We start from the raw sequence: 19,651 nt of genomic DNA, 5'->3' as shown, positions 1-19,651 counted from the left end.
CTCAAAAGGAAAAAAAATTGATTAAAAAATGGACAGGGGATCTGAATACACACCTTTTCAAAGAAGATATAGAGATGGCCAACAGGTACATGAAAAGATATTCAATATAACTGATCATCAGGGAAATTCAAATCCACACTGCAGTGAGACACCACCACACACCTGTTAGAATGAACATCATGAAAAAGACAAGAAATAACAAGTGTTGGCAAGGATGTGGAGAAAAGGGAACACTTGTGCACTGCTGGTGGGAATGTAAACTCTACAGCCACTATGGAAAACACTATAGAAAAAAATTAAAAGTATAACTACCATCTCAACCAGAAATTCCACCTCTGGATATTTATCCTAAGAAAATGAAATCACTAACTTGAAAAGGTACGTGCACCCCTGTATTCAGTGCAGCATTATTTCCAACAGCCAAGATACAGAAGCAACCTGTCATTGATAAATGAATGGATAAAGAAAAAGTGGTATAATATACAATGGAACATTATTCAGCCATAAGATAGAGTGAAATCTTGTCATTGGTGACAACATAAATGGCCCTTGAATGCATTATGTTAAGTTTTTGAAATAAGTGTGACATAGAAAGATTTATGATTACTTTATGATCTCCCTTATATGTGGAATCTAAAAACAAAAAACTAAGCTCACAGACACAGAGAAGAGATTGATGGTTGCCAGAAGTAGGGGGTGGGGAGGTGGATGAAATTGGTGAAGGGGGTCAAAAGATACAAACTTCCAGTTATAAAATAAATAAGTCACGGGAATATACTGTACATCATGGTGACTACAGTTAATAATGCTGTATTGCATATTTGAAAGTTGCTAAGAGCATAAATCTTAAAAGTTCTCAACACAAGAAAAAAAGTTCTGTAACTGTGTATGGTGACATATTAACTAGACTTATTGTGGTGATCGTGGCACAATATATACAAATATTGAATCATTATGTTGTTACACCTGAAACTAATATAATGTTGTATGTCAATTATATCTAAAAAATAAAAAGAACCAAACAGAAATTCTAGAGTGGAAAATACAATGAATGAAATGAAAAATGCATCAAGGGCAGGATGGATCAAGCAGAAGAAAGAATCTGTGAAATAGAAGACAGGAATTTGAAATTATCCTGTTAGAGGAGAATTAAGAAAAAAGAATGAAAAAGAGTGAAGGAAATCTACATGATCTATCAGATACCTCAAAAGAAACAGTACGTGAATTATTGGAATTCAAAAAGGAGAAGAGAGCGAGCGTGGGGGCAGAAAGCTTATTTAAAGAAATAATGGCTGAGGACTTCCCAAATATGCGGAGAGATTTGGATAGCTAAGTTCATGAACCTTGTAGGTCACCAAACAAAATCAACTTAAATAGATCCTCTCCAAGAGACATTATAATAAAACTATCAAAAGTCAAAGACAAAGAATCTGAAAAGAAGCTTGTAACTTACAAGGGAACCCCACAAGGCTACCAGTGGATTTCTCAGCGGGAACTTTATGGGCCAGAAGAGAGTGGGATGATATCTTCAAAGAGTTGAAAGTGAAAAACTGCCAATCAAGGATACTCTGTCCAGCAAAGTTATCCTTCAGAAATAAAGGAGAGATAAAGACTTTCCCAGAAAAACAAAAGCTGAGCAGATTCATTATTACACGACCTGCCTTACAAGAAATATAGAAAGGAATTCCAGAAGCTGAAATGAAAGGATGCTAATTAGTAACATGAAAACATATGAATACCTACAACACACTGGTAAAGTTAAAGGTATAGTCAAATTCAGAATACTATAAAACTGTAATATAGTGGTATATTAACCACTTAAATCTGGTATAAAGTTAAAGGACAAGAGTATTAAAAATAACTAAAGTTATACTAATTTGTTAATAAAAACAATATAAAAAGAAGTAAATTGTGACATCAAAAACATAAAGGGGGAGTAAATAAAGGGATAGAGTTTTTGTATACGATTAAAGTTAAGTTATTATCAGCATAGAAGAAAATGTTTTATCTATAAGACATCAGAGACAGTCATAGGCGACCAAATTGAATAACCTTGAGGAAAATGGATAAATTTCTAGACTCATACAACCTACCAAGACTGAATCATGAAGGAACAGAAATCTGAAAAGACTAAATCACGTATCTCCCAACACAAAAAAGCCCAGAACCATATGGTCTCAGTGGTGAATTCTACCAAATATGTAAAGAAGAATTAATGCCAATTATTCTCAAACTTTTCAAGAAATTGAAGAAAAGAGAACACTTCTGAACTCATTTTTACAAAGTAAGCATCACCCTGATACCAAAGCCAGATGAAGGCACTACAAGAAAACTACAGCTCAGTATGCCTAATGAATAGATGCAAAGTTTCTTAAAAATATTAGCAAACTGAATTCAACAACACATCAAAAGAATCATACACCTTGATCAAGTGAGATTTATCCCTGAGATGCAAGGATTGTTCAACATACACAAATTAATAAATATGAATACACTACATTAATGGAATAAAAGATAAAAATCATATGATCATTTCAATAGATGCAAAAAGCATTTAACAAAATACGACTTCCTTTCATGATAAAAACTATCAACAGATTGGATATAGAAGGAACATATCTCAACATATTAAAGGCCGTGCATAGTAAGTTCCCAGCTAACATTATACTCAACAGTTGAAAAATTCAAAGCTTTTCCTCTAAGATCAGGAACAAGACAAGGATGCATATTCTCACCATTCTTATTCAATATAGTACTGGAAGTTCTAGCTAGAGCAATTAGACAAGGCAAAGAAATAAAAGACATCTAAATTGGGAAGGAAGATGTAAAACTATTACTGTTTGTAGATCATATGATTTTGTATATAGATTATCCCCAAGATTCAACTAAAAAACTGTCAGAATCAATGATATCAGTAAAGCTGCAGGATAAAAAAAAAAAATCAGCACACAGAGATCAGTTGCCTTTGTATACACTAATGAAACATTTGAGAAGTTAAGAAAACTATCCCATTCACAATATCACCAAAAATAATAAAATATTTAGGAATAAATTTAACCAAGGAAGTGAAAGATCTTCACAAGGAAAATAATAAGACATTGATTAAAATAAAATCAAAGACAACACAAACAAATGGAAAGACAGACCATGTTCATGGAACAGAAGAATTAATATTAAAATGTCCATACTACTCGCAGCCATCTATCTATAAGTTCTATGCAATACCTTTCAAAATTCCAATGGTGTACTGCACAGAAATAAAAATTTTTTGGAACCACAGAACATCCCCAATAGCCAAAGCCATCCTGAGAAAGAAGAATAAGGCTGCAGAGATCATGCTTTCTGATTTCAAGCTATATTACAAAGCTATACTAATAAAAACAGTATGGTACTGGTGTCAAAATAGCTACATAAATCCAATGGAACAGAATAGAGAGCCCAGAAATAAACCCCAGCATATATAGTCAACTAATATGCAACAAGGCAGTCAAGAACATCCAGTGGGGAAAGAACAGCCCCTCCAACAAATGCTGTTGGAAAACTGGATAACTATGTGCCGAAAAATAAAATTGGACCCTCTCTTACACCACTCACAAAATGAACTTGAAATAGATGAAACACATAAACATGAGACCAAATACAGTAAAACTCCTAGAAAAGAAGCAAGAAGCTCCTTGACATTGGTCTTGGCAATGATTTTTTGATATGACACCAAAAGCAAAAATCAGCAAGTAGGACGACATCAAATTAAAAACCTTTGCACAGCAAAAGAGACAAACAACTAAATGAAAAGGCAACTTACAGCACAGTAGACAACATTTGCAAGCCATGTATTAGATAAGAGGTTAATATCCAAAATGTATAAAGCACTTATACAATTCAGTAACAAAAGAACCAAACAATCTGATTGAAAAATGGGCAGAGGAACTGAACAGACATTTTTCTGAACAAGACATGCAAGTGACCAACAGGTACTTGAAAAGATGCTCAAACATCACTCATAGTCAGGGCAATGGAAATCAAAACCACAATGAGATATCCCTTCATACCTGTTAGAATGGCCGTCATCAGGAAGATAAGAGATAACAAGTGTTGGGGAGGATGTGGAGAAAAGGGACCACTCATGCATTGCTGGTGGGAATGTAAATTGGCTCAGCCACTATGAAAAACAGTATGAAGGTTGCTCAAAAAATTAAAACTACCCAGATGATTCAGCAATCCTCCTTCTGGGTATACAGCCAAAGGGAATGGAAACAGGATATCAAAAAAATATCTGCACTTCTATGTTTAAGGCAGCATTATTCATAATAGGCAAGATATGGAAACAACTTAAGTGTCCATCAATGAATAGAATCAATGGATAAAGACGATGTGGTATATATTTCAGCTGTGAGAAAGAAGGACAGACATCCTGCCATGTGTGACAATGTGGATGGATCTTGAGGGCATTATGCTAAATGAGATAAGTCAGACAGACAAAGATGAATACTGTATGATCTCATGTATATGTGGAATCTAAAAAAGCTGAATTTGTAGAATCAGAGAGTAGAATGGTGGTTACCAGGGGCTAGGGGGAAGGGTAGTTTTGGAGATGTTTAAGGGTACAAACTTGCACCAAAAGATGAACAAGCATAGTGATTATAGTCAACAATATTGTTTTATACATTTCAAAGCTGCTAAGAGATTAGATCCTAAATGTTACTACAACAAAAAAGAAATGAAAATTATGTAACACAATAGAGATGTTAGCTAACACTGGTAATCATTTTGCAATATAAAATTGCAATATATAATATATAATTCTATCACGTCAACATGTTCTACACCTAAAACTTATACAACGTTCTATTTCCAGTATATCTCATTGAAAATAAACCTGTCAAAATTCCACTGTAAAAAGCAAGAATTCAGTTAGAGAATGAGCAAGAGATACAACATGACATTTCGCTGAAGAACGTATACATAAATGGCGAATCCTATACGCTGATTGAACCTCCCAGCCTCCAGAATTATGAGAAATAAATTTCTCTTGTTTTTTGCTCTACTGAGTCTGTGGTGTTTTGTTATAGCAGCTAAGCTGTAAATAAGCACATGAAAAATGTTCATCATCATTAGCCTTTGTAAAACGAGTGTCAGAATCATGCGATGTCACCACATGCTTACTAGAATAGGTAAAATGAAAAACACGTAAAATTTCAGATGTTGAAAGGATGCAGAGAGAGAAAATCAGATCTCTCATACGTTGATGTGGGAATGTAAATGGTATAGCCAGTCTAGAAAATAATTGGCACTTTTTTCAAAAACTAAACATATATTAGCAATCACACTGATGGAGCATTTATCCCAAAGGAATGAAAACTTTGTCCACCAAAAACAAAACAAAACAAAACAAAAACCTGTTCATAAACTTTTTTAGATTTATTTGTGATAACCCAAACTGGAAATGACCCAAATGTCCTTTAATAGGTAACTGGTTAAGGAAAATATGGTAAAGCCACTCCGTGGAATAGTACTCAGCAATAAAAAGGAATTGATACACACAACAACTTAGTGGAAATCCCTGGATTTATGGTGGGTGAAAAAAGCCAATCTGAAAGGGTAACATTTTAGAAATTACAAAATCATAGAGATGGAGATCAGATTAGTGGTTGAAAGTAGCTAGGGAAGGGGAAGGAGGGTGTGTCTGTGAAGGAGTGTAGCATGAGGCTGGTGAAATCATATGTGTCTCAAGGTGGTCCTCAGACCAATCTATGTGGGTGATAAAATGGCAACAAAGTATCCATACACGTTCTCTCAATGTCAGTTCCTGGCTTTGACATAGTTATGTAAGATGTTACCTTTGGGGAAACTGGGAAAGGGTACACTGGAACTCTGTGTGTTTACGTTTTCAACTTCCTGTGAATCTATAATAACTTTATTTTTCAAATAATTATTTTAAAACAAAAGTTTAAAAAAGTGCAAGAGGGAACAAGAAAAAGCAACTCGGTTAAATATGTGCTAGCCAAAATTGAATCAAAATAAAAAGCTAAAACATCAGCAACAATGTCAAACCAAAAGCAAGATGGTCCTGGGGCAGGGAACAGATGGATGCACTTGGAAACATTAAAATTAAGAACTTCTGTTCATCAAAAGATACCATCAAAGAAGGAAAAAGACAAGCCACGGAGTGCAAAATGGTATCTGTGGCACATTTAACCAACAACGGGATTGTATCCAGAATATATACAATCAGTAAGAAAAAAGACAATCTCATTGATGAATGGACAAGAAATGAGGCAGACACATCCCCAAAGAGGATATCCAAATTGTCAAGAAGCATGTAATGGGTGCTTAGCCTCTAGACATTGGGGAAATGCAAATTAGGACCACAATGTGATACCTCTATTCACCCAGCAGAATGGCTAAAATTGCTTGACAATATCAAGCAAACGTTAATGAGAATACGGGGCAAGGGAAACTCTTAAGGAGGGAGTGTAAACTGGCGCAATCACTTTGGAATAATATTTGGCAGTATCTAGTAAAGCTGAAGATGCACACGCCCCAGTGACCAGCCATTTCACTCCTGGGAGGTGCCCCCAACAGAAATGCATGTGCACCTGTTGTAGACACCTGGGCACGAACTGTCCTCGCACCAACATTACACGTATTGTGGTATGTGGATTGAAAGTCATTCTACATTATGATGAAAACGAAAGAATTTCAGATGACAGTACAAAGATGAGTCTTAACATAATTAAAGCTAACGGGATGGATAAGATTTAAAGGAATACATAAGTCTGTACTTACATACAGTTCAAAAATAGGCAAAAATAAACTACATTGTTTGGAGGCATAAAGTTAAGCAGTAAAATTATAATGAAAGGCAAGGAAGTGAATACCATAAAAGTTGGCACAGTGGCCAAGGTCAGAGAGGAGGAAGGGGACGGGGCAGGGGTTCCAGTGTGGTGTTTCTTGACTCGGGTAGAGGTTACTCGGTGTCTTGTTTCACAGCAGTGTATTAGCGACATGTTTGCGCACTATGCTTTTCTGTATGACTCAGTATTTCTCAACTTAAAAGAGCTTTAAAGGAACAAACTGCAGGATGTGAAATCATAGAAAATAAACCCCTCTAGAGATGGTATGATCATAACTCTGTTAAATACATAAAATTTATTTATAGAAGAAAACCTGTAATAAAATTTAACAAAATACTAAGAGTGGTTGTTTTGGAACAAAGGAACTCTTGGGCCTTAAGGGCCCTGTGTGTGGAAGGAAGAAACCGGAACACCCCCTCAATTCCTTGCAAATTGCTCCTGCAATCACAGGCTGAAATCCCGGGAGCAGCCACTAGATGGAGCCTCACTATTTCTAAGTTGAGTTTCTGTTCCATTGTTGATTGCCCAGGGCTTCAGCTAGAGAGAGCAAACTTTTCAGAGCTTTTCTCCCCTGTCCTTCCCCTGTGTTCATGTATCTGCCGCCCTCCTGCCTTCATACATGCTCTGATGCGCAAGCATAGGAGGCTTTGCCTCTCCCGTAAGATTTGAAAGAGAAAGAGGAATAGGAACTCACATTTATCCAATACCTGCTTCATACCTGACCCTTCAGTGGGCACTTTACAATCACCTCACTGCTTGTTAAACGCGGGCAGGCTGTCCAGGTGTTTGCTGAGGTCCCCCGCACCTGCTCCTCCCATAGACAACACCTCCTGAGCACAGGGACAATCTCAAAGGAATGTTGTTTTCCATTGTGTACGTATATACACATATACATTTATATTTATAGCACTATTAAATCAGTTTTTTCTTTTTCTAATTGAAGTATAATCAGTTTACAATGTGTTAATTTCTGGTATACAGCATAGTGTTTCAATTATACATACATATATTCCTTTTCATATTCTTTTTCATTATAGGTTATTATAAGGTATTGACTATAGTTCCCTGTGCTATCCAATAGGATTTTTTTTTCTGTTTTATACATAGTAGCTAGTATCTTCAAATTCTCAAGTCCCAGTTTATCCCTCTACTCCCTCCCCCCTTTTCACCCTGATAACCATATGTTTGTTTTCTCTGTCTAAGGCTGTTTCTACTTTGTAAATAAGTTCATTTGTGTCATAAATCAGCTTTATGATTATATTATTCAGGTACTAATAACCTTTTTTGACTACTTGATTTTACTGAGTTAGCTAAAACTATGATGTCTTTATTTTTAAATCACATTCGCTATGTATTTCACATAATCAAAAATTAAGAAGAGCAGTAAGCATCTAAGTTGGAGAAATGTTAAGAAGTGGGTACTCTTAGGCACTGCTGTTGAGAGTGTTAATGGCCACAATCATTTCAGAAAGTAATCTGAAATCTATTCAAATTAAAAGTCCAAAAAAAAGAAGTCCATGTACCCTTTGTACTATCCTTTTAGATCCTACAGAAATAAAAGCATCAATACCAAAGGACCTCTGATCAAGAAAGCTGTTGCAGCATTACTTGCAATGGCTCCAAACTAGAAATTATCTCAATACTGAGCAACAAAAGAATAGTTAATTAAAATACAGTACAGCCATACTATAAATAGCAGGCAACATTCAACTAGAGAACAATGTATTTAAAACCCCTGGAGTTTTATATACGTTGTTTTTTTTAAAAAAATATTTGCTGTATTTTTGTATTTGCTGGGTTTTTTTTTTTGTATTGGTTGTATTATTAAACAAGAAAGTTCAGAGTTAATATGCGTGTATGAGCCACTGTGTAACCCTCTCTTTCCCAAACTCCCACTCATAATCCTATGTATGTGAGGAGATACTACAGACCAGCCTGCTGACTGACTTCTGTGGAATGGGACTGAAAGGTTTTGAAGGGAAATTGTTACCTTTTCCCTTCTACATCTGTATTGACTTTTTAAAAACTTTATAATAATAATTTTCTAAAATAAGTAACACAAAGCAAAAAATCCTTGAAAGGTCATGTTTAACTCTTTACAGATGAGGACATACGTTGAATAAAGTGATGTAATTTCTGGTGGTGATTACTTTTGAACGTCCAGCATCTAATCCAGTGCTGTGGAAAGACACCCTGTGAACACGCACCTCTCCCAGCTCCTTTCCTCTCAAGCAGGCGGCACTGGGCCTCGAGGCGGCAGTGAGGGCAGCAGGCGTGGTTGGTTAGAGCCCACAGGGCCCTCCGGGTTGCCCCTGTGCTCAGGTGGGTGTTGTCTACGGGAGGAGCAGGTGTGGGGCTCAGCCAACACCTGGACGGCCTTTCCGCGTTTAAGAAGCAGGAAGGTGATTGTAAAGTGCCCACGAATGGGCCAGGCAGGAAGCGGGTGCTGGAGAAATGTGAGTTCCTGTTCCTCTTTCTCTTTCAAATCTCGCGGAGGAGGGGGGGGGGCCTCCTATGCTTGCGCATCAGAACTCGCAGGAAGGCAGGTGAGCAGCAGATTCCTGAGACCGGAGACCCGCGGAGCACCTGCGAGGCTGACACTTGCTGCAGTGCCAGCGCAGCGGGCTCGCTAACTGGCTAACGGGCTAAGGGGCGGGGCTCGCCAGGAACCAGGAGGCGGGGCGCGGGGGTGGGGTGGGGGGGCGCTGCTGGGAGGGCGGGGCTTGGCTGGGGGCGGGGCTACCGCGGAACGTGAGCTCCTTCTGCCCCAGCACCGTGCTGAGCACTCGGGAGACACTATTTGTCGAAAGAAGCAAAGGGGCGAGGGCACATGGATGCCGGAGTAGACAGGAGGTTTGCTTTCCCAGTCCCAAGAGTATTCTTTCTGGAATTTCCAGAAAGCTACCTCCTTCCAGGGGCAACCTGACTGGGGAGAAATCCCCAGCTTGTATCCCTTTTCTTGTGCCTGACCCAGCACATGTTCCCTGTCCTGGGTGGACGCCTTTGCTTTGGGGGGGAGACCCTTTGATTTGACTAGGAATTTCAGAAGCACGAATAATCTGACTCCTTATACTGAAACAAGTTCAACTAGATTGGGTTTAGATTAAAAAATAAACCCATAAACATACTAGAAGACAACTTGGGGAAACTTTTTCCAGTTTCACAGCGGGGAAGGATGAAGACCGACACAGAAAGGCCTACATCAACCGCGTGATAGAAAATGGGCAAAGACTGAACAGGCACTTGATACAAAAGGGAATTCAGATAGCCTGAAGTATGGGGACGAGGGCAGAGACCATACAAAATTACAATGAAATGCCAATTCCCTCTTGTTAGTTTGGCAAATTCTAAGAAATTGGTCTCCCGATGTGTCGATTTGGGTGGGGCCCTCAGGAGTGTAACAGGGTGATCTCCCTGGAAGGTAGGCTGGTCTTCCTACTCCTCCTTTCCCCTTACTTAGGAAAATGTCCTGTGTGGTGCCCTCCTTCAACTTAAAAGGTAAACTAACAGGCTGGTGCGAGTCACAGATAACTCACCTCACTCCCCAGAAGGTCCCTGAGTGAGGGTGCTGTGCTGGGGCCACAGAGATGCTGGCCTCTTTTTTCCCTCTCTTCCTTCTGGTCTAGTGCCTGCAGAGAAAGGAGGAGGCTTGTCCGGGACTTGGAGGTCCTGGGGCTTCCAGGGGTCTCTGAGCTGCTATCCACATGGTTGTAGCTTCCAAGAAAAACCACGGAGATGGCCCTGCCCCTGCCAGGGTAGGAGAAATCCATCTGCTGCGCACCGGGCCTGGGGCTCTGGGGCTTGGGGCTTAGGGGCTTAGAGGGTACCCCTTGGCTTCCATAGGCCAGGCAACAGGCAGAGCTGGAGGGGAGGGCGTGGTTGATCGCAGTCGGTTGCCACGGAGGTCTGGTTGGTGCCAAAGACCAAGACTTTTCAGGAAAGATACCCGCAGGCAGGTATTTACCACTTTCCCGGGGGCTTGTACATTTGATGGTTGGTTCACTTTTTCTCCTGTTGTCTGACGAGACCAAATCGCTGGAGGGCAAAGGTAGGGGGGATTGTGGGGGTGTCCAGTGATCTCTAAAAACGTAGCTCTCCTTGTCCTCCTGCTCCTCACAGTGGTTACTGGTCGCTAGTGGGGACGGTCTGGGCGGATTCAAGACTTCTGGTCCTGGAACCAGACTCACGAAGGAGGGCCTTTTGGGGCCCTCCGTATCTTTGCTTTTCAGAAATGCCCGCCAGGAACTCTGGCGCAGCCAGCTCTTCTCCTTCTGGTCCTTGAAAGAACCTGGAGAACATTCATCAGTGTTCTCTTTCTCTAAGACTTTTGACTCAAAAAAATTGGCAAAGGTCCTCTGAGCTGAGGCCAACCTTGCCCTGAGCCTTTTCTCGGGGGTTTTGAGTCTCTTGGCGTCGCTGAATTCTGAGGCCGGTCTTCTGCTGCCGAGGTCCCCACGCGTCTCCACTTGGGCCCCTTCTATCAGCCCTGCGGGAGGCCGGGCCCGGCCCGACACGCTCTGCCCGGTGGCCGCCTGGGGGCCGCTGTCCGCGCACAGCTCCTGCAGGCTGGAAGAGCCCCCGGGGCAGCCCCCTCCCGGGCTCTCGGCGGCCGACGGCTTGCTTTTCCGGAAGGTCGTCACCTTGGGGAAGGCAAGGCGCTTCCCCGGCTCCCGCGAAGCCAGGCGGAGCCGGTGGGGCGCGCGGGTGCGGGCGGAGGCCTGGACGCCCAGCCGCGTCTCCGCGCCGCCCTCGGCCACGCTCACCCCTCGCCTGTCCTCGGCGCTCGGTGCCCCGGGGCTCCCCGCTGGGTGAAGGCCCCGGGCCCCGTGCGCCCCCGCAGCCTGCTCCCTGGCCGCCCCTGTCCCCGCGCTCTGGCTCGCCCCAGGCGGGTTCTCTTCCGCAGGAGCGCGTGTGCTCTGCGCGCCCCCGGTGCGCTCCTGGGAACGCGTCTCTTCCCCGCTAGGGAGGCTCTCTTCCGAGGCAGCCTGGGGCTTCAGAACTATCCCAAGCTCTTGGGCCACCTGCTGAAGAGCCCCGTCGTCACTTCCCAGACTTCGGGCTGCGGGTGGCGCACACTCTCTGCCACCAGTTTGCGGTTTCCCAGCCCGGGGAGACTCGTAGGGGGACGCTCCAGCACTGCGAGGAGATCCTGGTCTTTCCTCCAGAAACTCACAGGACTGTGTGTCTGGAAGAGGCCCCACCTCCCCACTGGTGGCCTGCAGCCCTTTCTGTTCCACAGCGATAATGATGAGCGCGCCCCCGCCCTTAGAAGCCGTGTCTGCCTCGGGCTTTAGCTGGAGACCCTCTGCAAAGGGCGTGGAGCCACCCTCGTGCCCCTGGGCACACTCCTCATCCCCGCAGCTGCAGTGAGCCAGGGTGGCTGCTGTGATTCCGGAAAAACTCTGCAAGGCATTTTTCGTGAAGTTGGGGTCTGGAACCATCACTTCTGCTTCCTTTGAAGAGTCTGTTGCGCTTAATTTCGGGATGGTCTCTGGCGCGTCTGAACAACCGCTCACTCCAGAGCAAACCCTCCAGTCTCTGTTCCACACCTGTGACCCGCTATTGCTGGGATGATGTGGGAACTTGGCCCTAGCAGGTGGCTTTCTTTTCTCACTGAGGACAAACTTTGATGTGTAATTACCGGTTTGGTTTCCTGCTTCAACAGAAATGTCCTGAAGGTGCTTCTGTTTATCACTCACGTCGTCAGCATTTGGTACCAGGCCAGCGCCTGGGGGTTCCTCTGGTCTGCTTTCAAATGGGCCGTGTTCCGACTCGCACCCTGCTGGCACTGGCACTCCCAATGCGCTGAGGCTCACCAGCTCCGCAGGAGGGCATGAACAGACGGGGCCGGACCTAGAATCCTGTCCTGACTGGTTTTCCAGCCGGGGAGCTTCAGAGGGCGTGTCCTGGGAGGCCCCTTTCGAGCTAAGAGCACTGGGTTTGCCCAGAGCAGGAAGCGAGTGAGATAGCTGGGTGGGAATATGGCGAAGAGAGTTTTGCGTTCTCGGAGCCGGTTCTGCTTCTGTCCCTTCCTTCAAATGGGTCCCAGACGTCATCGAGTTCTGCCCTAAAGCATCCTCACAGTATCTCAAGGGAAACTCTGCTATGGAATGGGCCCTGTTCAGTGTCCTCGTGGGCTGACAGCGGTGCGGTGGGGATGTCCCACCAATGTTTCCTGGGGCGCTATGGCGAAGCTTGGCATGTAGGAGGCAAGATGCTTCTGGCAGGATGCTGGATGGATGCTGGCAGGGGGCGTCAAAGCAGGGTTGGGAGCAGGATAAGCCTGCGTCCACCGTGGGGCCTCGGGTACTCCCCTTCCTTGTCCTGGCCCCCTGAGGGGCAGTGCTGTCCAGCGGGTCGCTGAAACGCAGCCCTGGTCCCCCGGCCCTGTAGTGTATGTGCGGCCAGCTCCGGCCGTGTTCACTGCACCGGAGGAGGAAGGGCCAGACCCCCAGGATGCCCAGACAACTCTCAGACCTGGGTTTCCGTAGAGAAAAAGCAGAGAAACCCCTGAGGTCTTGTACAGTCACCACCTTTGCTGGGAGGGGCTGGCAACCTGTGTCCAGCTGCACGCAGCCCTCCGCGTGGTGAGCGGCCCCTGCCAGCGGGGACTGTTGCTCGGGGCCGGCCACGCCCTCCCGCAGGTGTGCGGCCCTCACTTCTCCACCAACTGCAGCGAAGGCTCGGAACCCACTTTCATAAGACTCTTCCTTGAAGTCGAGGCACAGATCTAGTTCCTCCTCTGCATTAAGCTCTGAGCCACTAGCTGAATGTGGCGCCGGAGGGGGTCTGGTTACCAAGATGTCAGAGCATCCCTCGAGCCCTTCTCTGTCCCCGGAGGTGCCATCCGGAGGGAGGCTGACTCCCCCTGTGAGGTCAGGCAGGGACTCTGTGTCGGAGGCACTTTCAAAGGGGTCAGTTTTTGTGTCTGAGTGACTTTCACTCTGGTGGGACAGGGTCTCAAAATCATCGTGGTCTGTTTCCTGGCTCCATCCCTGAGCCTCTGCTTCCGCAGGAGAAGGGGGGAGCTGCTTATCTTCAGTCTCACCCTCACCCGGCAGGTGTGCACTTGGCTCTGGAGTCTGGAAGAGCAACAAGAGAGGAGTCAGAGGCGAGGCCTGAGGACATCTGCACACGTGTACACCACACCCACCTTTGTCAGAAGCAGGAAGGTTCAGAAGTGTCTCCCTAGCTCCCCATGTGCCCCTGCGAAACAGAGGTAAACAGGCAGAGCTACCTTTAATAACGCAGAAAACAAATGATGAAGCCAAACCCACATACTAGGGAGAAAATATAGCACAGTTACAGCCACCCTGCCAACAATCAGAACGAGCGTGTGCAGTGCAAGTAAGGATAAAATGCTGCGTGAGTCATGGCGAGAAGCAATCTCTACCTAATGTTTTCAGCAAGAGAGAACAAATGAATATAGGTTTGCTTTGTGTTCTGTTTGTTCTTATGGAACCAACTGGCTGAAAGTCAAAGCTCTTACACTTAGAAGTGTTTTCTGAGTTAGGTCTGCTGCAGTCAAAAAAAAAAAGAATTATTGAAATTGCAAACATATTTTGAGAAGTTATAAATGCTCAACTAGCTTTGAGAGCAGGAAGGAAAGCAGAGAACTGTGCAAGGGTTTGCGGAGTTTTCTTCTCTCGTTATACATTTCTCAATCAGCTGGTTGAAATATCAATTTACATGCATCCATTTAAAGTGGACAGGTCTAGGTATTTTGACAAATGTATACACTCATGTAACTACCACCATGATAAATATTTCCTTTTCCCCCAAATGCCCCTGCCCCTTCCCAGTCACTCCTCCTCCCCCTCCTCCTCCCCCATGACCTGCTTCTGCCACACAGTCTAGATTTGTCTTTTCTAAAGTTTCAGATGACCAGAATATGCAGTCCTTACTCTTTGATGCCTGGCTTCTTTCTCTCAGCATAATATTTTAGAGATTCACCTGCATATCACGGTGGTAGCATGTACTATACATACAATGCTTTGAACTTTGCGATTATACTGTATCCAACATTCAATCGTCAAACTCTCCAAAGATTCCCCAGGCCAGGAGTGGGGCAAGCACATGGCCCCACTCCTAGCTAAGGCTTCTTCACACAGTTGCGTACAGGAGCTGTTCACTCAATCAACCCTTCCCAAGCACGGTTTTTCAGGGCTTGCCATTAGACATTTCGCAAAATAAAATCGCTTTTCATCCTCTTTAACTGAGAGGAGAAAAACAGACAACCCCCAAAGCACATGTGTGAGGTTTTGAAGGTACAAGGTCGATTCAGAAAATCAGGAATAATATACCATAGTTTCAAATATGTTGCAAAGCAGGAAGGAGTGGGGAACAGGAAAGGAAATATTCAAAAGCACACCATTTGGAAAGGAGGGCTGTGTGGGTGCTATGTGACGCCCCAGAGGAGAGGGGTCATACACGCATCCACTGCAAGAATTGGCTCCAGTGGCCCAACTCCCAGGTGGCAGGCACCTTGCTGCAGGGCGGGGACAACAGCCTCTCCTAGGCACGGCCAGGCTGAGCCAGATGCGGATGTAAACGTGCCTTGGCAGGCACAGAGGACTGTGTCATGGCAAGTCTATGTCGTCACAAACAGGGAAGGGAATAGGGTGCGGGGAGGGCGAGCTACAGGCTCCTGCCGGGTAACTCCTGCCTTCCAGAGCACCTCGTTCTGGTATGTCACAACCGTGTTCTTAAACTGGGAACTGACCCCAGCTGTGGAGCGTCTGAGCAGTCCTTTACCATTGTCAGATCACAGACTCATACTGGCATCAGTACTCACATGCCGCAGGCCCCGAGAATTCCAAAGCCCCAGATTCCAGATGACCAATGATCCAGACACGGACTCTGCCAAAATGCCAGAAGTCTCATTCCTGTCCCCACCCCCTGCTCGGCACCAGGACCCAGGACACTGCCAGTGAAGGGGACAGAGGAAAATGGGGCACAAGAGGACAGCTATGCCCCAGAGCTTGGGCGAGTCCCTGGGACGCGCCCTATCGAGTGAAGGTCCTTGACTGCACTCAGGAAGGAACTGAAGAGCCAGCCACAGCTGACTGAAAGTGTAACCCAGCAGGACCCCGTAGGGCCTTCCCAGGGCAGACCCCTCCCCGTATCCTCTGCTGCAGCTCCTCGCTGAAGGACCCAGATAACAGTAACTCAGGTATATTTCCTGAGTGTTTCAGATGCTTAAAACCATCACCAAAGGGAAGACATTAACCACTTGATGATTGAGAGCACGTGGGCGACCTTCTGGCACCTGGGGGTTGATACTGTTGACTGCCTTGTTCCCTTGACATCAATCAATCAGAGAAATGTGCACCATCTTGATACCCTGGGAACTGCCCCCACACCCACCTAGCCTTTAAAAATGCTTTGCTGGAACCCATCAGGGAGTTCAGGCTTTTTCTGAGCACTAGCTGCCTGGACTCCCAGCCTGGCGGCCCGCAATAAACACTGGCACTTTCCTTCACCACAACCCGATGTTGGTGGATTGCCTTTACTGTGCCCTGGCAAGCGGACCCAAGTTTGGCTGGTAACAAATCCATTTCACCTGTAATCTGCCTTCACTAATCAAAGTCATTTTAATTGTTACAGAAGAATCACGTGCCCTCCAAGTGGCAATAAGCCGAAATAATCATATGCTTGCCTGAGCCGTCTTCCAAAAACCGGAGTCAGCTGAGTGCAGTTTCAGCTGACCTGGTTAAGACTGGACCACCGAGCCTTCAGACCCTTCAGCTGGGCACGCGTGAGTGTCTGCTCCCTGACCTTTTGAACGGCGCTGAGAAGCTTAGTTACTGGCTGTGCAGAACGGCGTTTGTCACACCTCTTTCCAAACACCTTTCTCAGGCTTTATTTTTTTAGCCCATAATACCCCGAGCCCCTGGCCTTCCGGAAGTGGATTGGAGATTTGTTCTCCCATCTTCATGACTGGCTGCCTTGCGAATAAATGAATAAACGCTCTCCTGCTGCAAACCTCACATCTCAGCGTTTAGACTTTGCTGTGAGTCAGGCAGAGTGGACCTGGTTCAGTAACACTTTCATAAATGTTCCATGGGTGTTCAAAAAGATTGCATATTCTCCCGGGGGAGAGTACAGCTCCAGTGGTAGAGCACATGCTTAGCACGCATGAGGTCCTAGGTTCAATCCCCAGTACCTCCACTAAAAATACATTAATAAATAAAACTAATTACCTCGCCCTCCTGCACCAAAAAATAGTAATAATGATAATAATAATAATAAACTAAATAAATAAATCACTCTTCAAAAAACATTTTTAAAAAAGATTGCATATTCTCGAATGGTTCATGCAGAATTTAATAAGTGCTCACCAAGTTCATTCAGTGGTAAATCCTTGTCAAATCCTCAGTAATTTGACCAATGTTTCACCTGCTAATAAGAGCAGTATGTTGAGACCACCCACTGTAGTCGTGTATTCATCAATTTCCTCTTTCAATTCTGTTACCTTTCGGGTTACATATTCAGCGTTATGCTCGTAGGTGCATTAACAACCTCAGAATTATTACATCTTCCTGGTAAGCGGCTCTTTTTATTATTACATAGTAGGTCTCCTACACTCCAAGTTATATTAAGCGTGGAGATTACACACCCCATCCTGTCAGTTCTCTTCACACCAGCTTGGTCACAAATACCGTGAGGACAGAAATTACATCGCATATCTTGTTAACCCCCACAGTGTCTAGCACAGGGCAGGGTGGAGAGTAAACACGAAGAACATACTGGAGACGTGCAGCCCTACACACCGACACCACCACAGCGATGACCGTTGTGACTGGGGGGCTCTGATCATGTACCCATTTTATACCCACAGGACCTTTTCCTAAACGTGATAGTCAAAGGTACGTTCAGATCTGCATGCACGTTTCCCGCTTCCATCGGGCACTAGAGCTGCGCCAACAGACACAACTATCTTCTTGTTTTGAGTTTTCCAACTTGCGAGAATATTTTAGCACAGCAATGAAGTATTTTACTGTTCTACTTAAGTAGAGAATTTTTTGTCGGTTTGTTTGTTTGTTTGTTTGTTTGTTTTAGGAAACTCTTATTCAAGTAATTGGAATTAAACTGCAGCTCCTCTTGAGCCTGAGACAAGAGGGGTGACTCTCATCCTGCTCTGTCTCATCCTGGTGTCCAGGGGCGACCGTGGTCCCTCCAGAGGGATAGCTCAGGACGAGGCACACAGTTGGTAAGTTCTTCCAGTAAATGCTTGTCAGGTAAATAAATTATAGAGGGCAGTGACATGATGGAGGGTGGGGAGAGGCTGAAGCAGCACCAGGGGAAGGTTGAGTAGGGTCAGAGGAACCCAGAGTATCTTTCTTGCCCTGGTTTTAGAGCACGTTTCCACATTACCCCAGTCACACTTGCTCACTTAGCCAACCTCTCTCCCCACAAATATCCGACACCGGAGCCTGAGCCGATCAGGTTTGTTTTCACCCTGAAAGACATGGGTTTCCAGGTCAGTTACACTGACAAGGCTCAGAGGAGGAGATATTCCCACACCGCCCAAGGACTCAGGCAGTTTCCACCTCGCTGTATGTACTCCCCACCCATCTGTCAGACACGGTGACAGGACTTCTACCTGAACGTCCTTTTAAGCAGTCACCGTGAGTTACAAAATGACCCTGGAAGTATTACTATTATGCTTAAGAATCTTCTAGAATCCCAACTGACCTTTCCCCTTAACTAGCCCCAATTCTGTTCTCTCAGGCTAGATTTCCACATAGACCAGAAACTTTCTATTTTCTTTCCCTTAAAAATTTTTTTTCTTTCTTTACATTTTTTAGGTAACATTTATTTATTTATTTTAGTTAATTTTTTTCAGGGGGGAAGTAATTAGGTTTGTTTGTTTGTTTGTTTATTTATTTATTTATGTTTGGAGGTGATACTGGGGATTGAACCCAGGCTCTTGTGCATGCTAAGCACGTGCCTTACCACTTGGGCTATACGCTCCCCCCACAAACTCTGAAAGTTTCTGTTTTCAAGGCCCCAGCAGTAGTGATAACTACTGCTGCTTTGTCTGACTTTTCTTGGAGAGCACAGATGCATTTGCCAAAATTCTGGCTTCAGAGTCACTCCGGAAGTTGCCATTTACTAGGAGTTACTCTGTGCCAGAAATCAAAAATAAAAGACACACAAAACAAAGCGCCTCCTATCAGAGCAGTTGCGGACTCACGAGGGAACAAGCACTATGCAGCCAGCAAGGCTGAAATGTGCCATGTGTGCCCCCAGTGGTGGAAACAAAAACTGTCCGCACACAAGAAGCAGATGCTGGTCCTCGGGGCTCTCCATTTCTTCTAAGTCCAGTGGGTGCATCTTTGCTACCCTGTACTCACTTGTGCTACCACCCCTCTGTCTCATCACTTAACACATCGTGTTGCAATCATCAGTGTCATTCAGTAACATCGAAGGCTGGAGGTGCCCAGGTGAATGAAGCCCGCCTCGTCACTGCCCCCAGGGATGCACACAAGCATCAGGCAACACATGCGTGTGCAACTGCAAACTGAGGTGAGGGTCAAGAAGGAGAAAGCCCAGGGATGATGAGTGATTAGGGAGGGGCTCTCTGGGAGGTGATTAAGCAGAGTCCCGCAGGCTGAGCAGGGCCAGCCCTGGGGATGCTCAGGGAGGAGAGCATTCCAGGATGAGGGACAGGACTGTGTGAAGGCTCTGGGGCCCAGAGACCTCGGCTCGAGGGAGCCCAACATGTGGGCCACTGCGACCTCACGATGAAGGGAAAAGAGTCCAAGGCCAGTACTGTGGAGCTTGCAGGGGGA

General features: G+C 44.9%; 1 protein-coding gene across 2 annotated transcripts in view; it reads right to left on the bottom strand.

The window, feature by feature from the left end:
- ARHGEF4 (Rho guanine nucleotide exchange factor 4) overlaps positions 1-19,651 on the bottom strand; it is a 200,017-nt gene that overhangs the window by 108,698 nt on the left and 71,668 nt on the right. For both annotated transcript variants that reach the window (XM_072960762.1, XM_072960763.1), the window contains exon 2: positions 10,391-13,936. In XM_072960762.1, the coding sequence (XP_072816863.1) occupies positions 10,391-13,936 (3,546 nt within the window). The remainder of the gene's footprint in view (positions 1-10,390; positions 13,937-19,651) is intronic.

This window comes from Vicugna pacos, chromosome 5 (genome assembly GCF_048564905.1).
Source record: "Vicugna pacos chromosome 5, VicPac4, whole genome shotgun sequence".
Classification (NCBI taxonomy): domain Eukaryota; kingdom Metazoa; phylum Chordata; class Mammalia; order Artiodactyla; family Camelidae; genus Vicugna; species Vicugna pacos.
The sequence above is the reverse complement of the archived record's forward strand: the minus strand, read 5'-3'. Positions and strand labels throughout refer to the sequence as shown.